Source organism: Lytechinus pictus, chromosome 4 (genome assembly GCF_037042905.1).
Source record: "Lytechinus pictus isolate F3 Inbred chromosome 4, Lp3.0, whole genome shotgun sequence".
In the NCBI taxonomy this organism is placed as follows: domain Eukaryota; kingdom Metazoa; phylum Echinodermata; class Echinoidea; order Temnopleuroida; family Toxopneustidae; genus Lytechinus; species Lytechinus pictus.
Window position 1 is genome coordinate 18,758,500 of NC_087248.1, and position 18,788 is coordinate 18,777,287.

Below are 18,788 nucleotides of genomic sequence, written 5' to 3' on the forward strand. Positions count from 1 at the left end.
GACAAGCAAAACTTTCATCTGGGTTTAATTTCTCTTTTCTTGAAATCAAAAATTTCCACAAATTAGCTTTTGAAATTTGTTTTGTTTTGAAATAAATAAACCTTTTTATTCTTTGTTTCTCCTCAGTTATACAGACTAACAATAGAGCTTTAACTGCAACTGGTGGCAGCCAAATTAGTTTGCTAAAAAAAGGGGTTAAAAAATTGGCATTTTGCCATTTAAGATTCGACTAGCTACAAAAGTCCAAATTAATTTAAACTGCTTCATGAAGAATATGTTGAAGTAATTAAACATTGAGAATATAACTGAAAAAAGAACCACTAGAAATGATTTCATACATACATTACAGTCACATCACATCCACTCACACTAATTGCGAGGTTAGTATTAGTATACTAATACTTACTAACACATTAGTATACTCATCACATCACATGATTCATACTACTAGTGTGATGATTCAAAATGATCTCCACATTTTCTGGCTTCGTTCAGACGTCAGTCACGTCGTCATGTTCATCATCACTTTCAAGTTTCAGTTTTCAAGACATGACATTGATCATGTTCAATCGGTTTGATTTAGTAACATGGTTATCAATTTTGAAAATAATATGCATCGAAATATATTAATTTAACATTAACAAACAGTCAAAACTAGACAAACTTAAAGGTAAATGACTAATCCGAGTTCCGACATACCCTCTGAATTACGTCGTCCGAGAGCTGCGGGCTCAACCTGAATAAACTCATCGCTCGCTGGGCCGCCACTCGCCCGGAGCTTTCCTTGTCGGATTTGCTGAAGAGCTCGGGGTAATATTGCTGCTCTGCGGGACTCAAGAAAGAACCCTCCATGGCTGATATTAAGATTCGAAATCAGGGCCTAAAGAATTTGGAAACAAGAGAGAGGCTGAAAATCTGTAAAACCTTATGTAAATATCACGAAAACCTAGAAATTGATGGGTAATCACACCCTCCTTTTCGTTCCTTTCGCATCACTGATGGCAGCCATATTGTCGGTGACGTCAGAACAAGTCCCGGATGAGTCACAAAGATGTTAATTCAGTCTGGCTATCTTCCTTTCGAACTTTGAATCTCAGTTGATATGAAGTTTTGGTCTTTTTAAGTAAATAACAACAAAATCTTACAAATGGGGAGGATACTCAAAAATGTGTTTATCAAAGCGAACAAATTATAATTACTAGTCGATCAGAAGGGTGTATAAGGACAACTGGGTCCATTGTAATTTGAAAATCATGAAAATATCGCTTGGTGTACTAGCTAGGCGGGGTGTGGGCCTATCTGTCAAAGCATAATAAACATTTTCAATCATAAGTGATGACAATGTTGCTGCTTTAACTTCAAACAGAATAGGACTATATATCTACATGATACAGGGTATAAGTATAATCATTTACCTTTATTAATATCAATAGATGCCCCCCCCCCCCCGAGTAGTTTTTAAAGTGGTAATAAAATTATTCAAGCTAATTGATTTGACTAATGCCTTTCCAATCTAGGATTCGCATGCAGTGGATCAAAATGAGTTAAAACAGGGAGAATGAAAGAGATATTATGACGATGCCTTGTTTTATGGAAAAAATGATTATCCATGATCATGATGATGGCTGTGGTCACAAATACAACTTGCAAAAAAATAATGGTAATAAAATCATGGTGGTAACGATAATATCTTTACACCATTATTTTATGGTGATGAAGATGATTGTGATGACGATGATGATCATGATCATCATCATGATAATGATTTTTTTTGTCCTTATCTGAGAGGTATTTATTACATTGAAATGAATAAACAAACACAAACAATATATACAATTAGTTTCACTTTTCACAAGCTTTTGATTTCATTGTACTGTTTTTCTGTTATTTTTATCTTGTTACTCTTTTCAAGAAATCTCAAATTAATGACTAATTCTCTCTTAAAATCTGACAACATAGAAAAATAACTGAATTTTTTTAAAGTGAACTGAGCCAACACATAGACTCTATAAATCGTGTATTGTGCGAAAACCAAAATTACGTTCAGAAAAGCCATGTTTTCATTTTCAACATCGTGGCCAATCAATAATGTTTTCTATGAATATTCACATTAGACTGGATCTTAATGAAATACCGTAGTTTCTGCCAAAATAAATTCACATGTGGACAATGCAACAAAATATGATCTAGAGTTTCAATTTGTTTACAATGGTTATACAAGTCATGTCTGATGTGATATTCCATCGAACTAAATTCTCTTTACGATACGGCAAAATCCGATGCAGCAATTTGAAATTATATTGTTTAACTCTGTTATCAAGTAATTTTCCAAACTTAAATTTCAGCAATTTGCTCCAATCATAATCTTCTGCAAGTGAAAGCCTATCTTGCCAAAAATATAACACCATTGGGTGTAAATTCTTTTTTTAATCTACAAAATATGTGTAGAATTGTTTTTGATATTGTAATGTCAATTGAGTTACCGGTTTTAATTTGAATAAATTTATCGTTTTGTATTCGTTGATCACCGTGATTTTCAAGCTGAGCAGTGTTCAACTAATTGAACCAATATGTTGGAAAATTGGTTTTAATTTTAGCATATTGAAATAAGATACAAAGAGAATTCATCGACAGTAGGTCTGTAATACTTTCGGAGTTTTTCCATGATCCATTTTCAATTAAATGGCGTACTTTTACTAAACCCTTATCGGACCATTTTCTGAAATACAATAACCTGTTTTCATGTTTTTAATTATTCCATATGATTTCATTTTCAAGTGAAGTTCAGCCAATAAAGTAAGTAAGTCTGTATAAAATGTAGCCGGGTAATGAATATTTTATTTGCATAATTTAATCATGTCTATACTGGAGAGCAGAATGGATAATGGTATACCGCCTAATTTATGTAACCAAAACTCACAAATATATTTCCATGGTGGTTCATCCCCTCTTACAATTTTTGGTAACCAGGAAAGTGTGAGTGATTTCAATCTAGAATTTATGTCAATCATACCTAATGATGGTTATGATGATGGTATTGATGATAATGATGATGATGATGATGATAATGGTGATGATGATGATGATGATGGTGATGACGATGATGAAGATGGTGATGATGCTGATGATGATGATGCAGTTGATGATGATGCAGATGATGATGATGATGATGGTGATGATGATAATGATGAAAATGATGACGACAATGGTGATGACTGGTGATGATGGTGATATTAGAAACAAAATCAGTGAATTAATGGAATGGATCGGCTTTATATTATAACATTGATGTACCCCACATTGTCACAAAATTATATTTCTTTTTTTTTTGTAAAAGATCTAATTTTTGCCGCTCTCTTACTCCATATGATATATTTTTTGATTCACTGATTACACCAGTGCGGGCAGATCCTATCCGTACACCGTTTGAAGAATGACGTCGCCCTCTCATGGTAAGAAATTTGCTATCATCATGATTACTAAAATAATCTGTCATCGTGAACTCTGAGCTCCAGCTACGGGGGTGGTGGTAATAACATGTCAGGTGCTTCATTTTGCGATCAAGTGGTAATAACGACCCCTCGCTGTCATGTGACCAATGTATACACGTGACAAACAATAAAAGTGGGCGTGTCATAGTGGGATGCGACGAGCAATTTGCTTTGACATTGTTTTGAGAAAATCAACAAACAAATGTTATTTTCATGAAAAAGTCTATGTACACAGATGAAAGTTCCCGAACCATAGTTTTGTTGCACTCTCGGTGCTTTCTCCTCCCCCTCGATCATTTTTTCTTGTTTCTCCATCTCCTGCTCCTGATCTACTCCCCCTCCTCCTCCTCCTCCTTCTTCTTATAATTATTATTCTTCGTCATCTTCTTCATTATCTTCTTCTTCTCTTCCTCCTCCTTCTTCTTCTTAATTATTCTTCTTCTTAATTCTTCTTCTTCTTCTCCTCCTCCTCCCCCCTCTTTCAGTCATTCTTCCATTTTTTCTTTTCACCTCTAACCAGTGGCGTACCTAGGATTTTTCACAGGGGGGGCAAAACCGTCCGCCAAAGAATTTGACAAGCAAAAAAAAAAAAAAAAAAAAAAAAAAAAAAAAAAAAAAAAAAAAGGTATTTCAAGCTCGTCAGGGGGGGGGGGGGGGGGCAGGGATACGTCCTTTGCATGGGTTGTGGCTCGTCAGGGGGGGCAGACTGCCCCCTCTGCCCCCCCCCCCCCCCCCGTAGGTACGCTAGTGCCTCTAACCTTTATTTCCTTTCATTTTGTAAATATATATACTGTAACTTTGTCTCCGACACTGTATCAATATTCTTTCGCTCTAAATATTTCCCCAACCTCTCCCTATTTCACATATACTTTATCAAACAATTTCTATGAAGCAAAAATCTTTATAGTTTCTGAATCAACAACGGATGTAAACAAAGCATTATCGTTCATTCGTTCAGTCAAATTCCACCATCAATAGAAAAAATACAGCGATTATTAGAACTTTGGAATATTTACTTTGTTCTGTGCGGCATTATTTAACAGTAAGTGTTCAGCACGCATATCAGAGGCCCCTACTAGAGAATCTCTTGAAAATTTATAGAGCTATGCACGTCACGTGCAGTCTGTTTTACATGTAGGAACTGACAATACAATCAACAGATCAATGTATGTTTTGTTGCGTGATATACCGGTTTAATCTCTCATTAATCCAAATTAGCCTTGATTTCGACTTCTAATCTGGATAGCTTCGTCAACACCACGCGGGACAGATTTGCCAAGAAAATTGACATTGTGTGTTTTGGCATAATACTCGGCGGAATATAGTGGCACTACGATCTGTACTCTACCTTTTAGCAGGTTATAAGTTTAAAACTTCTTCTGGAACGAACTCCCTGACGGAAATAATTTGATGAAATAAAATGGATACCATGTCGCGGAGACTGTGCCATGTTTTAGCGATTGCCTTGACGGTGCTAGTAACTGATTCAGACGGTCATCTCTGCATTATAACTCCTCGACAAAGAGGAGATCTCGATATATCGACTGTAAGTTATACACTATAAAAACAAATCAGCCATCATTCGTCAGATCAAACGGGCCGCAACTGTTTTCTCTACACGGGCCGCGGAAACGGGGGGGGGGGGAGGGGCTGGGTAGGCTTCAGCCCCCATTTTTTTCCAAAACCATGTACAAAAACGTAAAAATGAACATTGTGTGATTTTGTGCATGGTCGGCCCCCACATTTGGCTCAGCCCCCCCCCCCACCACCACTTTTGAAACCGTTCCACGGCCTCTGCTTTTGTCATAATTTTACTGTATTCTAGTCAGAAATGACGGTGTTTATAGTAAGATTTGACTAGAAAATAGTGAAATATTAGGAAAATAACAGTTAATAATTGTACCCAGATGCCCCTTCCGATGCCCCCTCCATCATGTCGCTTTTAACTGGTTTGTTTAAGAATGAACGATAATGCATGCAGGGTAATGTGAGAACCCGGTGGGGATGCACGTGCCCAACCCTTTTACCACAATAACCACTCTATGAAAAGTGCCCCATTTTCTTCTTTTGTTAATGAAAAGAAATTCTAAAACAATGAACTACTTTTCGGTTCCTTTATTTTCTTTAAAGATATTCATCTAATCATCAGCAGCAGCAGCATTAGTGTTATTTTTTACATGTCCATTATAGAAAAAGTCAATAATTTCCATTTTCTATGTCTTGAGCTTTTATTTTAGTTTGAAGTGTTTTCATTCATCTATCGATAATACTATGTCTGTTGAAAGCATTGCAAGACTGCAAGTATAATTGAAATACATGATTGCGATGGTGATGTGTACATACATTATGTTGAGTATAATAAGCCGACCCATCTCGCTGTTGATAAGTTAATTGGTTTTATCAAAAGAAGAAGATCATCAGCATCAGCAATATACGGAAGAGAAGGTAGTCCTGTAAGTCTTCCGGTCGCTTCTTCTTAGGGAAATACAGACGATACAGCTTTGAGGGTACGCTAAAGAAATGGATCACGTGCTACATAGTGAAGATTGGACCAATGAATGTCCAATGTTCTTTTAAATGTATTTAGACTAGGTGCAGTGACCACTGACTCGGGAAGATTGTTCCAGTCATTGACAACTCTTTGACTGAAAGAGTGCCCTCTGAGATCATTTGCGAGACAGTATAATTATTTCCTTTTTATAGTGTCCTGATGGCAATCGTAATTGTGTAACAACTAAAGAGATTCAAGATTTGAGATCACAAAAACATTTATATCTTTAAGAGAACCAAGAACTTTAAAATCTAACGAGATCTCAAATCTTGAATCTCTTTAGTTTTTACACAATTATGATTGCCATCAGGACACTATAAAAAGGAAATATACTGTCTCGCAAAATGATCTTCTTCTTTTGATAAAACCGATTAAATAAGTGGCTACCCATGGTGAATACAATTTGTTATTTTAATATAATATCATTACTTACTAACCAACGTAATTGTTTTCCATTTAGCCCGGAAGTAGAACCTGTACCCGGCACCAAAGCCCTTGCGGAGGTCAGCCCACCGAAGCGCCAAAGATGACGTACATGGGCGGGAAAACCGCTCTCATCAGGTTCCAACAAAACTTCAACCATTACGAAGTTGGATTGCCAGGTAAGAATGAATCAAGCCATGGGGACTAATAGGATGAGATGAAAAAATAACATAAAATACCTATCACAAAACACTCTGACAGAAGACTTCATTGCATTGGGACCACCTTTCAAGACTGATCTAGAACAGGATAGTGGGGCATGGATCCGGGGTTGACCAGGGGTAGTTACAAAATGAGGGAGATTTTCTCATATAAACTTTAGTGACAAGCCAAATCATGCATTCAGGGTGGGGGAAAGTTATTATACCTTAATACCCCCATCTCTTGACGCTAGGGGTTGGTTCCCAAATTTTTATCACACTTCTTATCGTTTTTCCCCCTCCATGGGATCAGTGGCGTAACAGGCGGGGGGGGCAGGGGGGGCAAGCTGCCCCCCCTGGCGGAGCTCACCGGGAAAATAAAAAAACGGGAAAAATAAAAAAAAAAAGGGGGGGAAGAAAGGGAAAGGGAAAGGAAAGAAAAAAAAGGGCAAGGAAAGGGAAAGGAAAAGGGAAAAGAAAACTAAGAAAAAACACAAAAAAGGGAAAACGGAAAGATAACGGGAAAAGGAAGGAAAGAAGAACAAGTGAGAAAGAACAATTCTCCCCGATATACAAATACATTAGCATAATTAGTAAGACAGGGAAATAAATTAAAGATGACAAAAAGGCAAACAAAAGCGGGATATAAAGGCAGAATGGAATTAGCCAAAATCTAAATTGGAAAATAAAGAATAGGGACAAGATATCGTACACTACCGGGCTGCCGAGGATTGAGATAACGAGCGGGAAGAAAAATGGATGGAATATAGCATAATGTCGTATGATAATCTTGCTAAATCTCCAAACGCTCTGTCCAAGAGTCAAGACCCCGTGCAGTGGGGGCTCTTCATCTGTAACCTTTAATGGGTTCTATAACGGGCCCCTATATGGACCCTTCCTGCATTAAGCTTTACGTTGAAGCACCGGCATACCGGGGGGGGGGGTGGTTCCACAGCCAAGGGGAAATAAAAGAAAATAAAGGAGGCAGCGAAATGACATGAATGAAAAAAAAATATATGACATGATATTTGCTATAATGATGTAAAAATCGATCACATAATTCGAATTTCATTTTAACAGGCCATTTTTTTATGGCTCGCTTCGCTCGCTGACGACTTTTTACAAATTTTCCCATATTTGCTATGGTGTGCCCCTCACAATATTTGGATGGTTACGATAGTACACAACTGCATTGAATTTATGTGTTGTGTGAAAGCTATATAAATATACACGCAATTTGATTAAAATAAGTGGCCATCTGTAAGGTTTAAAATGGCTTTGATATCAAGAGGTTCCGGGGCTCTGCCCTGGACCCCACCCATAAAGCACTGTCATATGGATGAGTTTGGACCATGGCCCCCAAAAGTTCTACAACCAAACAAAAAAAATGAGGAAAGAAAGGAAAGTGTATTATATTTTTCTGAATATCACGTTAAAATCTATCTTCATGTTAGATTCTCATGAAAAGGTGATTTTTTATCTCGCTCGCTTCGCCCTCTCGGGACCTATATTAAGCTACTTCTTGCCACAAGCGCCATACTCGGCCCCCTCGAGCATATAGAGCTTCACCCTGATGCTCACAATCATAACAAAAATCCTGTTCAACGTGGCGTACAAAAAAGAGAGAAAAACGGTAAGAGAGGAGGGTGACATATGATATCTTTTTAACATTATGTCAAAATCTATCACAAAATTGGATTTTTGCAATAAAAATGTCAAAAAAATTTGCTCGCTCGCTTCGCTCGCTCGCTTATATATATATATATATATTTGCCCGATACGCCATATCGCCCCCTCAAACTTTTTGCCTTATGACGCCATTGCCCGTTCCATGATATATGACCGGGAAATTTTTGGCTCTTGCCCCCCCTGGCCACCGACCTCTGTTACGCCGCTGCATGGGATAGGGGACCAGCCCCATCCCTAGATCCGCCACTAAGCACTGGCGTACAATAAAAATACCCCATAAGGTGGCACGACATTTGCTCCTGCGATAATTGCTCCGGGTGTACTTTCGTCTAAGATTTAGGGTTAGGGTTGCAATAGGGGCTTATGTTAGGTTTAGGGTTATAGGTTTAGGATAGGATATAGAGTAATACCTAGGGTTGAAGTTGGTCATTCGATTAGTACGTGGAATTTAGAGCAGAGCAATTGTCGCCGGAGCAAATGTCATAGGACCAACCATAAAGCCCTCTGACAGAATTCCCAATTCTTTTGAGATCATGTTATAATTTTTTTTTAAAGATGAAGAACTTAATTTACTAAAGAAATAACATTGTCTTTCTGGTGCCTGCGATTTGAGTTATGGTAATGTGACTCGGCAACCAAAACCAAAGTTTTCGTTAATGTTGCCACAGTTATAGAATTGCCATTGGCAAACGGGTCCTATGTCTCGCGTTTTTTATCCGAAATGTAGAACTCAAGTGTAGCAGAAAAAGTTGCATTCAAATTCAACAACAAAACAAATATCAGATGCAACCTGATTTTCAGCCCCTCAGAACCGCCCATTTTGGACGTAGGGCCTCTTTCATAAAACTTGTTATGATAACAAATTTACAATAACAGTTTAAAGCTACTGAAATAAATCAATTTGATTGGCTGACAATAATTTTCTTTTAGAAATTGCCTATTTGATCAGTGCTTCCACTTGCAAGGAAATTTCCTTGTTTTAGGGAATTTTAAGGATTTTTTGACTCCACAAGGAATTTTTAAAGGAATTTTGACAATTCAAGGAATTACAAGGAAAAATGAAAAAAAGTCAAGGAATATTTAGGAATATTTAAGGAAATCCAAGGAAATCTGAGAATTCAAGGAAATTGATTGAATTTCGAGGAAAATAAAGAAAAAAATAATGATGAATCTAAAAAATGTTTAAGAGGTTCGAGCCCTGGTCACGTCTTTCGGACGGTGACGTTAAAGGTCGGTCCCAGACGTAAATAATAATATCTGATTGATACACGTCTGACAAAACTCAAATACACACATACACACACACACATTTAAATTTTCTTATATGCTGGCTGGTGTGCTATATACTTTCTTTTTCCTTGGCATGCTAAGACATGTATTTTATGTGCGCACACAGTGATGTTAGTTCTGTTTCTTTACTTTCTTCTCTGCCTGATCATACAGCAACTATTAAAGGCTTAGCATTTTTCTGTTGATACATGTATGCAACATTCTACATGATCAGTGAAACAACTAGGCTTGTAACGCAAAAATATAGACAGGTTTTCTCCAGACTCTAATTCAAGGAATTTTGTCCAAATTTAAGGAAATTTTGGAGCTCAAATAAGGAATTCCAGTTTTAAGTTGTGGAAGCACTGTATTTGATATCATAACAAGCCTTTATGAACGGGGTCCTGATCAGAATCACAAGATATATGACTGTTATCAAATCAAGGAAGTATCGAAATTAGGCGAAGTAGTTTTCATATTCCATGAATTTTCACTCGATGTAAACGATGGACATTATGCGATGTAAATTTCAGTTTTCGGAACTGAAGTGGCTACCCTGGGTAAATATGCCGTTATTATTATTATTATTATTAAATTTAGTCAAGAAGGAAAACGTGTTTTTTTTACATTTTCTTCTAGGTTATATGGATATTTCGCTGGCCCAAAATGTGAACTCCACAGATTTCCAAACGCTTACTCTTCTGGGTGATACAAACGAACACCTTCAACGACATCAGCGAAATTACACGGTTCCCGTTGTGAGTTGCATTCTTATTTTTTTTTCAAATGCGATGATTGATTTGACCACTTATTCCTCTTTATCACGTTCATGTATCTTAAATTGCTGGAATAAACAATGTGAATGGATTTAAACATTAAATTCTTCTAAACTTTTAAAGAAAATTAGAAAAAAAATCGCAACGTTAAGTCGTGACTGCTTAAGAAGAAGCTTATTATTGCATCTGATGGCGGGTAATGAGTAGCAGATAATTTTTGAAAATGTTGTTGTCAAAAGAAAATGGCATGGGGGAAGGGACACTTAATATTAGATAGATCGATATAACATACGGAAACGCAAAGAGAGATTATTAAGTATGCCATTACGTGAATAATATCGTTAAGGAAACGCACTCGTGAATATGGAATACTATAGTAGTAACAATAGCTCCTTTTGGGCACTGGGAGCATTTCATCAAAATTTCCGTCCCGACAAGTTGTCAGATATGACAACTTTCCTTGATTATGATTGGCTCAGAGGTACCGTTACCGTAGTAACTGTCGGATAGAGGTCTGGAGTACTTGTCAGATAAAACGTCTGACAAGTCCTTTCATGAAACGCTCCTCTGTTTACCTCCTGATCTTCTGAAGATGTTGAATCATTTCTCAATACGAAGGTGATGCCGAACGTGTCATGTGACCACTGCGTACTACGCATGCGCTATGTGAGCCACAAGGCAGGGGAGGAGATATTCTATCAATGTTCCGACATCGCAATCAAGACTGCCAACTCGACATCGCTCCTCGACGACGAGGTAAGAAAGATTTAAAGATATTTTCACAACGATACGATTCTTGATAAAGGAAAGGGCACAATGACAGTTCTATTCACTGAGACATTGAAGGGAATGTTTTATTTATTATCACTAATACTTAATCAATATCATATATCAATCAGATCATGATTCAGCAATGTATTTTCGATAAAGACAAATGTTCGTTTCTTTTTACAAAAAAGCCTAAGATATTATTTTTCACTGGATATCAGGATCTGGATAACGAGATAAGGGAGAGTATTCCAGTCAGTATCAAAAGGGCTATGAACTTGCATCGGAGACCCATCACTGTGAAAAGGACCAACACGAACGATGCCGGTGTCACCCCCATCCGACCAAAGGCGCCTTCTAATTCGCTGTACGGCATCACGTGGGACCCTTTGCAGACGACAGGGAGCAAGCTGGTGAATATCGATTTCAATACCGGAGCTATCGAATCGAGGATGGGGCTGTACTTCGGCATGGGCCCAAACGTGCAGTATGGGACGGTGTCACCGACGTAAGTTTGAATCAGATATATGTTATCTATTTTTTAAAAAATGTTTAGAATTCCCTTTCTTTAACAGGCAAATTCCAATCATCATTTCACTCCCATCAATCGGTTTTATTGAAGAGTTCAAATTTTATATCCTATTTTTCTGATCGTCTGATTAGGCTTTTGTCATTGTCATCATCATCTTCACCATCATCGTCGTCGTCGTAGTCATCGTTATCAGCACCGTCATCATCATTATCTACATCATTTTCATCGTCGTCGTCGTCACCATCGTCGTCATCACCATCCTAATATCCCTCATCATTTCCCTCTTTGCTTTCACTTTTCGCACTTTTCCTCTCTACAGTCATTTCGTCACCCTAGCTGTAGCGGTAAAGTTGCGTCATTTTTGTTGCTATATTAAGACTGCTCAAAAAGCTTCAGTTCACCATTTTCCACAATTGCATTTTCTTTCAGCGCACCTTCCGACAAATTTGTCATGGATCAGATCGCCTGTTACTCTCGGGAAATCCCCTATCTTTTCCTTCTTGAACATCGCAACGGGAACCTAGACGCTCGTCCAAACAAAATTCTGTGGATCGACATGTCTGCCATGGCACTCGCGGGCGAGTACGAGATCGAGGGGATAGAATCCGACATCCACATTGCCGCGTTGAATTCGTACCAAAGGACGAACTTCTTGACATTTGAAATCCAACCAACGAAAAACAGTACAGGTGTTTATGATCATTACCTCCTTAAATAAGTAAACAAATTACAGAATAAAAGCTAAACAGAAATATGGAAAATGACAGCTTTTAGTACAATTTCCGTTGTGAGCAGACACGCTTTAAATTTGAGTTCAGTTAGAGTTCATATTGATTGATTCCAAACATAACTCGATAACAAAGTAGTTCGAATGTTTAGTTTTGTATACGCGTGCAGCAATACCACAGTTTCCCATAGAGTCGATTTCATATTGATAACCATAACCCTAATCAAATTTTGACAAAATTAATAATCAAGTTTGAATTCAGATGCTGCTTAGAAACACAAATTTCAGTCAGAACGGATCGGATTTCAACTTAGCTAAAGTCTTGGCATTACAATCTCAATCTGAATCAAGAGGGAAAAAATCGGAATCTTTTGTGGTAACCAACAGGTTTTGAGAAATAAAATCATAGGATAATAATAATGGTAATAATAATAATAATAATAATAATGATAATGATAATGATGATGATGATGATGATGATGACGATGATAATAATAATGATGATGATGATTTAATTCAATTCAAGACTTTATTCCAGACACAACTGTATAGGCAGATGTCCATATATTATACATCTAGCTAGACAGACATACAGAGATAAAACTAGATTAAACAAAGAACAGATAATTATGTATAAAGAGTAGAACAGGGTATAAAATAATCACACTAAAATGATATAGAAATTAACAATGAATACACAAAGCAAAATGACAGCAATGTATAAAAAGTACAATGGAAATATTTACAAATGGCAATATGAGTAACTTGTTTCAATAAAAGACAAATTATAATAATAATAATGATAACAACAACAAAACAGTTCGAAAGTCGCTCGTTAAGTCCTACTGAAGAGGTCGTCACACCTGGATATTCTAGCCAGCGTGTGCCGATGTAAATGCCAACCGTTTTCTCACCTAATCTTTTTTTTCTTTTTTTTAAATTTATATCAAGAATTGCCCTTTTTTTAACAACTAATGATTTCTTAACATAAAGAATGGATCTGGTGTCTCGATAGACATTTTGTGATATCAATAATGGAATAATTGATCTCAAGTAGTGAGAAAACGGCATGTCGGCATACGCTATTCAAAACGTCAGGGGGATTCGTAATATACATGCATATATAGCTGGGAAATATAGCATCTAAGAAAATGTTTCGTTCGTGTGTAAAATCGTGCGTAACTCACAAACATCTTTGTGAATCATCCTCATGACTGTGACAGTCTATTTAAATTTGGGCCGGTATTCTGATGTCGGGTTTAAACATAGACCATGGTGTAACTTGTGCTAAAATTATGGGAAGCCAAAAGTGTCAATTTTTTCCTGATTCTTTAATGGTGAAACAATTTTCTTATTCATATTTCCTAAACAATTGAGAATGATTTGAGAGTCATATGGGATGATATAATTGTATCTCTGCTGTTAGTGAATTATGTAACAATTGGCTATCCATACTTAAAGTGCAACGTTAAACCTGAGTTTTAATTACACCAGACTTCAGAATACGGGCCACGAACATTTTATAGAACATCCATCCCTTACTTAGAAAAAAAACCTTTTTTAATATCCGATCAGGAAATTTCACGTTGATGTTCGGCACCCTGGATTACATGGGCAATCACATCCATCTCTTCACCGAGCCGTCGCCCGAAAACCTCTACGTTAATTTTCTCTGGGCAACCGTCGACCTCAAGCGCCAGATGTACTACGTTTTGATGGGCAATGAGAACGCACCTGTCAAACTTAACTCAAGGATACACAGCTTCAACATCACATCGAGGTGAGTGTTCCCACAAACAACAAATATATTTACTTCACGGCATCATACATTATCCGATTTAATATTAAGCATGATTTTACTAACAATTTGAACATCCTGGGGGCGATATCGGGCTTCGAATCATGTTACTTCCATCAGCTGAAGTTGAAAGATATTTTTATTTATAAATACTACGCATTTCAAGGTGCCAAAGAATGTAAAAATTAACTGAATGCCATCTTATGACGTTGATACCATAAATGCAAAATAATATTGATTCAAGGTCATCATCTTTTTATGTTTATCAACCATTCCACCTTGTTTGGATTTCAACGTCAAAAATGTAAGATCATTTAAATGCATTATATTGTCTTGATCACGTGTTCTATAATTACTTCACTTTTCTTCAGGAACATCACTTGTATTACTGAAGTAGATGTATCTCAGTTCACCATCAATGCAATCCAGATATATGAAAAAACAGGTAACTAATAAAAGCCCATAGGGTACTTTAAATACCTATTGAAGTTCTTTTAGCATTTGGGGACAAATGTATTGCGCGCCATCCATCACTGCATGTAATAGGGAACATAATGCTAAAATCGCTTCGTGGGGACACCGAGCCAGCCTTTCGATATTCGCCTGTTGTTCCTCAGATATTCTCCTTTCCTTTCTTTTTTTTCTCACCAATCACAACTTAGAGTGGCGATTGATTGTGTCACGTGGTTCCTTGCTTGGATGGAATGATTTTGAAAGCATTTGGCACCTAAGCAAAATAGCATTCAAGTTGATATTCTTTTACTTTCATAAAAAAACGCGGCAATATTTTCTTTTACAATCACTGATACTGAAGGTTTCAATGGTTCACATTAAAGGTTTTCCAATAATAACAGGAGTGTCTATGACAATAGAACAATATATTCGATTTTTAAACATTAAGATTTTAAAGAAAACTATAATGCCGTCACACGCCCCCCCCCCCCTCTCTCTCTCTCTCTATTTCTTCTCTTCTCTCTCCTTCCCTTTCATTCCTTTTACAGGACAACTGTTTGCTGTTTCACCCGGACTCTTTCCTCAAGAGTATCCGCCTTGGTATTTGGTTGAAGTCAATCCGGTAACCGGCAGCGTCAAACCGGTCACCCAGATTGCTGCATCTGGTAAGCGTCAATTTCATAATCTACAGAAACTTTAAAGTGCAATCATCTTGACAAGATGGCGGGATATCTTATCTTGCTATGTCGTCTTAATATTAGCCATATTATGTTTACTAGACGAGATATGCTATCTAGTCAAGTCGACTCTGAAAAGTTACATGTCGACATGGTGAGATATGCTATCTCGCGGCCAAGACGATTTATAAAAAGTGCTTTGTCGACATGACGAGATACGTTATCTTACTCAGAAGACTTATTAGAAAGTTGTATATGTCTTTTTTTTTCTTTTCCTCGTTCAGAGGTACTTTATTCTTTATATTCATTTCTCATTTTAACAATTTCTTTCGAGGCACAGTGCGTGTAGAGTTACAAAACAAGTTACATATAAACATGTAATAGACATCAACTATTTAATCTAAAATGTAATAAAGATGAAATTTCTCTATAGGGTTAAAGCTCTTTGAACATTTGAATTAAATGAACATTGGATTTAAATCGCCATTTTACATAAATAAGTATCTCTTTTTTGAACTCATACCAAATTGAATGTATATTTAAAGCTCTTCCTTGTGTCTTATACATGACATAAGATTTGTATATTGCATACTGTGCAAATATCATAAACAAATTAACCAACGTAAACTTGCGATCGTGAATTTTATATCCAATGAACAACGTCGTTTCGTTAATAGGAATTGTCATTTTAAACATGAATTGCAGAGAATTCTTTATCTTTATCCAAAGTTGTATGTCGACATGTTCAGTAGTTTAGATTTTGAATTTTCTGTATTGCTTATATATAGAACTGTTGCTCGTTAAATCATGAATCTCATTAAAATCTGCTCAAATAAATTTATAAATGGTTTGTGAGTAGTGTGACCCAGCTGATTGAGCAAACCGCGTAAACTAACTATATTCCGATTTTTTTAAAGAACTATTCCAAGATTTTGTACAAGCACTTAATGAATTTATTGTAATTGTTAGTCTATGGCAAATCGTTTAGGGAAATGAAAATAATTTGCTGAATGAAAATCAGCACACAATCCATGTTTTACCTTTAAACTATGACATGGCATTTACTTTTTGTTCTTGCACTTTATTTTTATCTACTTTGTTTGTCTGGTGTTTTATTCAGGTATGTTTGCTCCTTATTATGGAGGTGCCATAGTCAACATAGACCAAACCCACGGCCTCCTCTTTTACAACTTCCGTGTAGCCGACTCCAGGGCCAACATCATAGCAACGGTTTCCTTGGATACGTTTGAAGTCTTCTTCTCCCAGCTCACCTCACTCCAACTCGTCCACAACATAGCTCACTTCGACGCCTACGCGCCGTAGTACTTCGGACGACTCGGCCCTCGAAAAGTGATCGGGCGACGCAGAGCGGCACGGATGAATTCGTAGGGCATTTTAGCAATCACTTCGCAGCCGCTTTCTAAAACACAAAGAATCTATTGTCAAAAGCCCTTCATAACAAAGCATCTTTTGTCGAAAATCGGTGAATCAAAACAGCAGTGTCGTCCTGGTAAACGACACATTTTTATTTTTTTCCGGTCCGAATCTTCAGACGATGTGCTGTCCCCAGGTTGGCTGTCCCAGCCCACCTACATGCGACAATGACCCATAATCTGTCCATTGAGATTTGACATGCATTTTCAATAGATTCTCAACGTTGCAGAAAGCATTAGCGAATTGGATGCTAAAATACGCTATTATTACGAGCATGCCGATGGGAGCGTGTTAATTATCAATGAAGCGTGCTGATCATTTCAAGCCTGAAGGCTGTTTTACAAAGCCGTTCGTAAAGTTAGGCATGATTTTACGAACGACTGGAATATGAGAAGCCGAATTCATTTCTCATGCACTCAATTTGATTAAAATCCAATCACAAGTTGCAGCGTGGTGTCGTTATTCTATCAATCACGCTCGCATGTTTTGGCCACAATTTGGATGAGAGCAGTAAGAATAATCTAAACTGTCGTAATTTGTTGGAACTGGATTTAGAAAAAAAAATCGGATCACATTTAGCACTTCATAGACCAGCTTTGTGAAACACCCCTACTTGAAAATCACGAGTGAGCCACAAAATATAAAAAGGGGATAACAATAATATGCAACATTATTCTAACGCTTTAATACAGTACACATTTTCTTAGCGCTGCATACTTTGATATCCAAACAAATAGCAAATTCAATTACAAGTCAACGATTCAAAGATGGAATTTGAAACTGTGTCTGATGACGACCTGAAAGCAAAATATGCGATCGTTTTTCAATTTATCTTCATATTTCCACACCAACTTAATAGTTAAAAAAAAAAACACCCGAAGTTGTCGATTTGGGTTACATTATGAAAGACAATTATCATGATGAATATGTTGTATGCAATCGTTAAATAATCACGTTTGTCATCATTTTGTTCTTAAGGTATTACAGATGAGGGAGATTATATATTTTGTACATTTCAATAAAACAATTTTATCAAGTCATATTTATAATGTTCATAGTATTATTAATATTTTTCCGTTTTTAACAACGAGGAAGGAGGGAGGATGAGGTTGGAAAATGAGTAAAATAAGATAAGCTAATTATAATACATATTATAATACACCTAGCTGTCACAGATTAATGCCATATAGGACAATAAGACTATCAGTGACATCAAAGTGTGGGGGTGGTGCGTGTGTGCGTGTTGGTTCGAGGGTGATATGACTATTTACGTCTAGGACCGACCTTTAACGTCACCATCCGAAATAAGTGAACATGGCTCGAACCTTACACCTCGGCATCAATTCACATCTTCTTTACGTAGGCCCTATATAGCTTGAATTGGATTACAGGCGTATGTTACTTCACCTATAGTACTTTACTGCTCAGTAACCCCATCATAGCTCTTAGAGCGGTTTTAGTGACCAGTTTGACCACAATTTTCAGGCAAATGATCACTTAATGACGAGTAGTCAAGAAGAGCGGGTTATTACTGAATCAACGAGCTGTATACCGAATATTTAATCTATACGATTAGAATATTGCACATTGACCTTAATCCGATTCATTGATTAGTTTTTACCCCCCAAATCATGTTAATACAAGAGAGAGCTAGTGAATTACAATACGGATCGATTAGACGTACTCAGGGGGGCATTTTAAAACGCCATTTGGCTAATAGTCCAGTTCATAATTTCCACTAGCGCGTGATAATGGTGATGCTCCCGCACCACCCGAATGATTAGTTGAATTAATTCCTAATTTCTTATCTAAACTATGCACAACCCGGTGTCACCGGCAAAATGAACATGAATCGATCGAATCCTGGCCATGCAATTTTCAGTAGATCTTTTCGCGGGATATATCGCCCACTCTTGTATGTGTGACTGACCTGTCGTGTTTTGTAATATGCTAGATCGAAGTAAACAGGTAAACGAATGTAATTAATTTATAGAATGTGT

The 18,788-nt window shown here is 37.0% G+C and overlaps 2 protein-coding genes across 5 annotated transcripts in view; one reads left to right on the plus strand and one right to left on the minus strand.

The window, feature by feature from the left end:
* The window catches only part of LOC129259420 (ralBP1-associated Eps domain-containing protein 2-like), a 58,554-nt gene extending 57,484 nt beyond the window's left edge, over positions 1-1,070 (minus strand). For 2 of the 4 annotated variants that reach the window (XM_064098551.1, XM_064098550.1), the window contains exon 1: positions 700-1,070. In XM_064098551.1, the coding sequence (XP_063954621.1) occupies positions 700-852 (153 nt within the window). In that variant the 5' untranslated portion in view covers positions 853-1,070. The remainder of the gene's footprint in view (positions 1-699) is intronic. The other 2 variants (XM_064098553.1, XM_064098552.1) reach the window with 1 other exon arrangement.
* Positions 1,071-4,339: 3,269 nt separating this feature from the next.
* Positions 4,340-17,828, plus strand: LOC129258351 (uncharacterized). The gene is made up of 10 exons (XM_054896633.2): positions 4,340-5,037; positions 6,503-6,644; positions 10,263-10,381; positions 11,018-11,155; positions 11,389-11,675; positions 12,129-12,388; positions 14,002-14,206; positions 14,596-14,669; positions 15,226-15,342; positions 16,475-17,828. The coding sequence occupies exons 1-10, from the start codon at positions 4,912-4,914 to the stop codon at positions 16,675-16,677; spliced, it is 1,671 nt and encodes a 556-aa protein (XP_054752608.2). The 5' UTR covers positions 4,340-4,911; the 3' UTR covers positions 16,678-17,828.
* The last annotated feature ends 960 nt before the right edge of the window (positions 17,829-18,788 follow it).

Bases quoted from the DNA above. Each gene is read 5' to 3' on its own strand.
- LOC129258351 (XM_054896633.2), top strand. From the start codon at position 4,912: ATGGATACCATGTCGCGGAGACTGTGCCATGTTTTAGCGATTGCCTTG. The intron at 10,382-11,017 runs GTGAGTTGCATT...CTCAATACGAAG, and splicing joins GAAATTACACGGTTCCCGTT to GTGATGCCGAACGTGTCATG. The intron at 14,670-15,225 runs GTAACTAATAAA...TTCCTTTTACAG, and splicing joins CCAGATATATGAAAAAACAG to GACAACTGTTTGCTGTTTCA.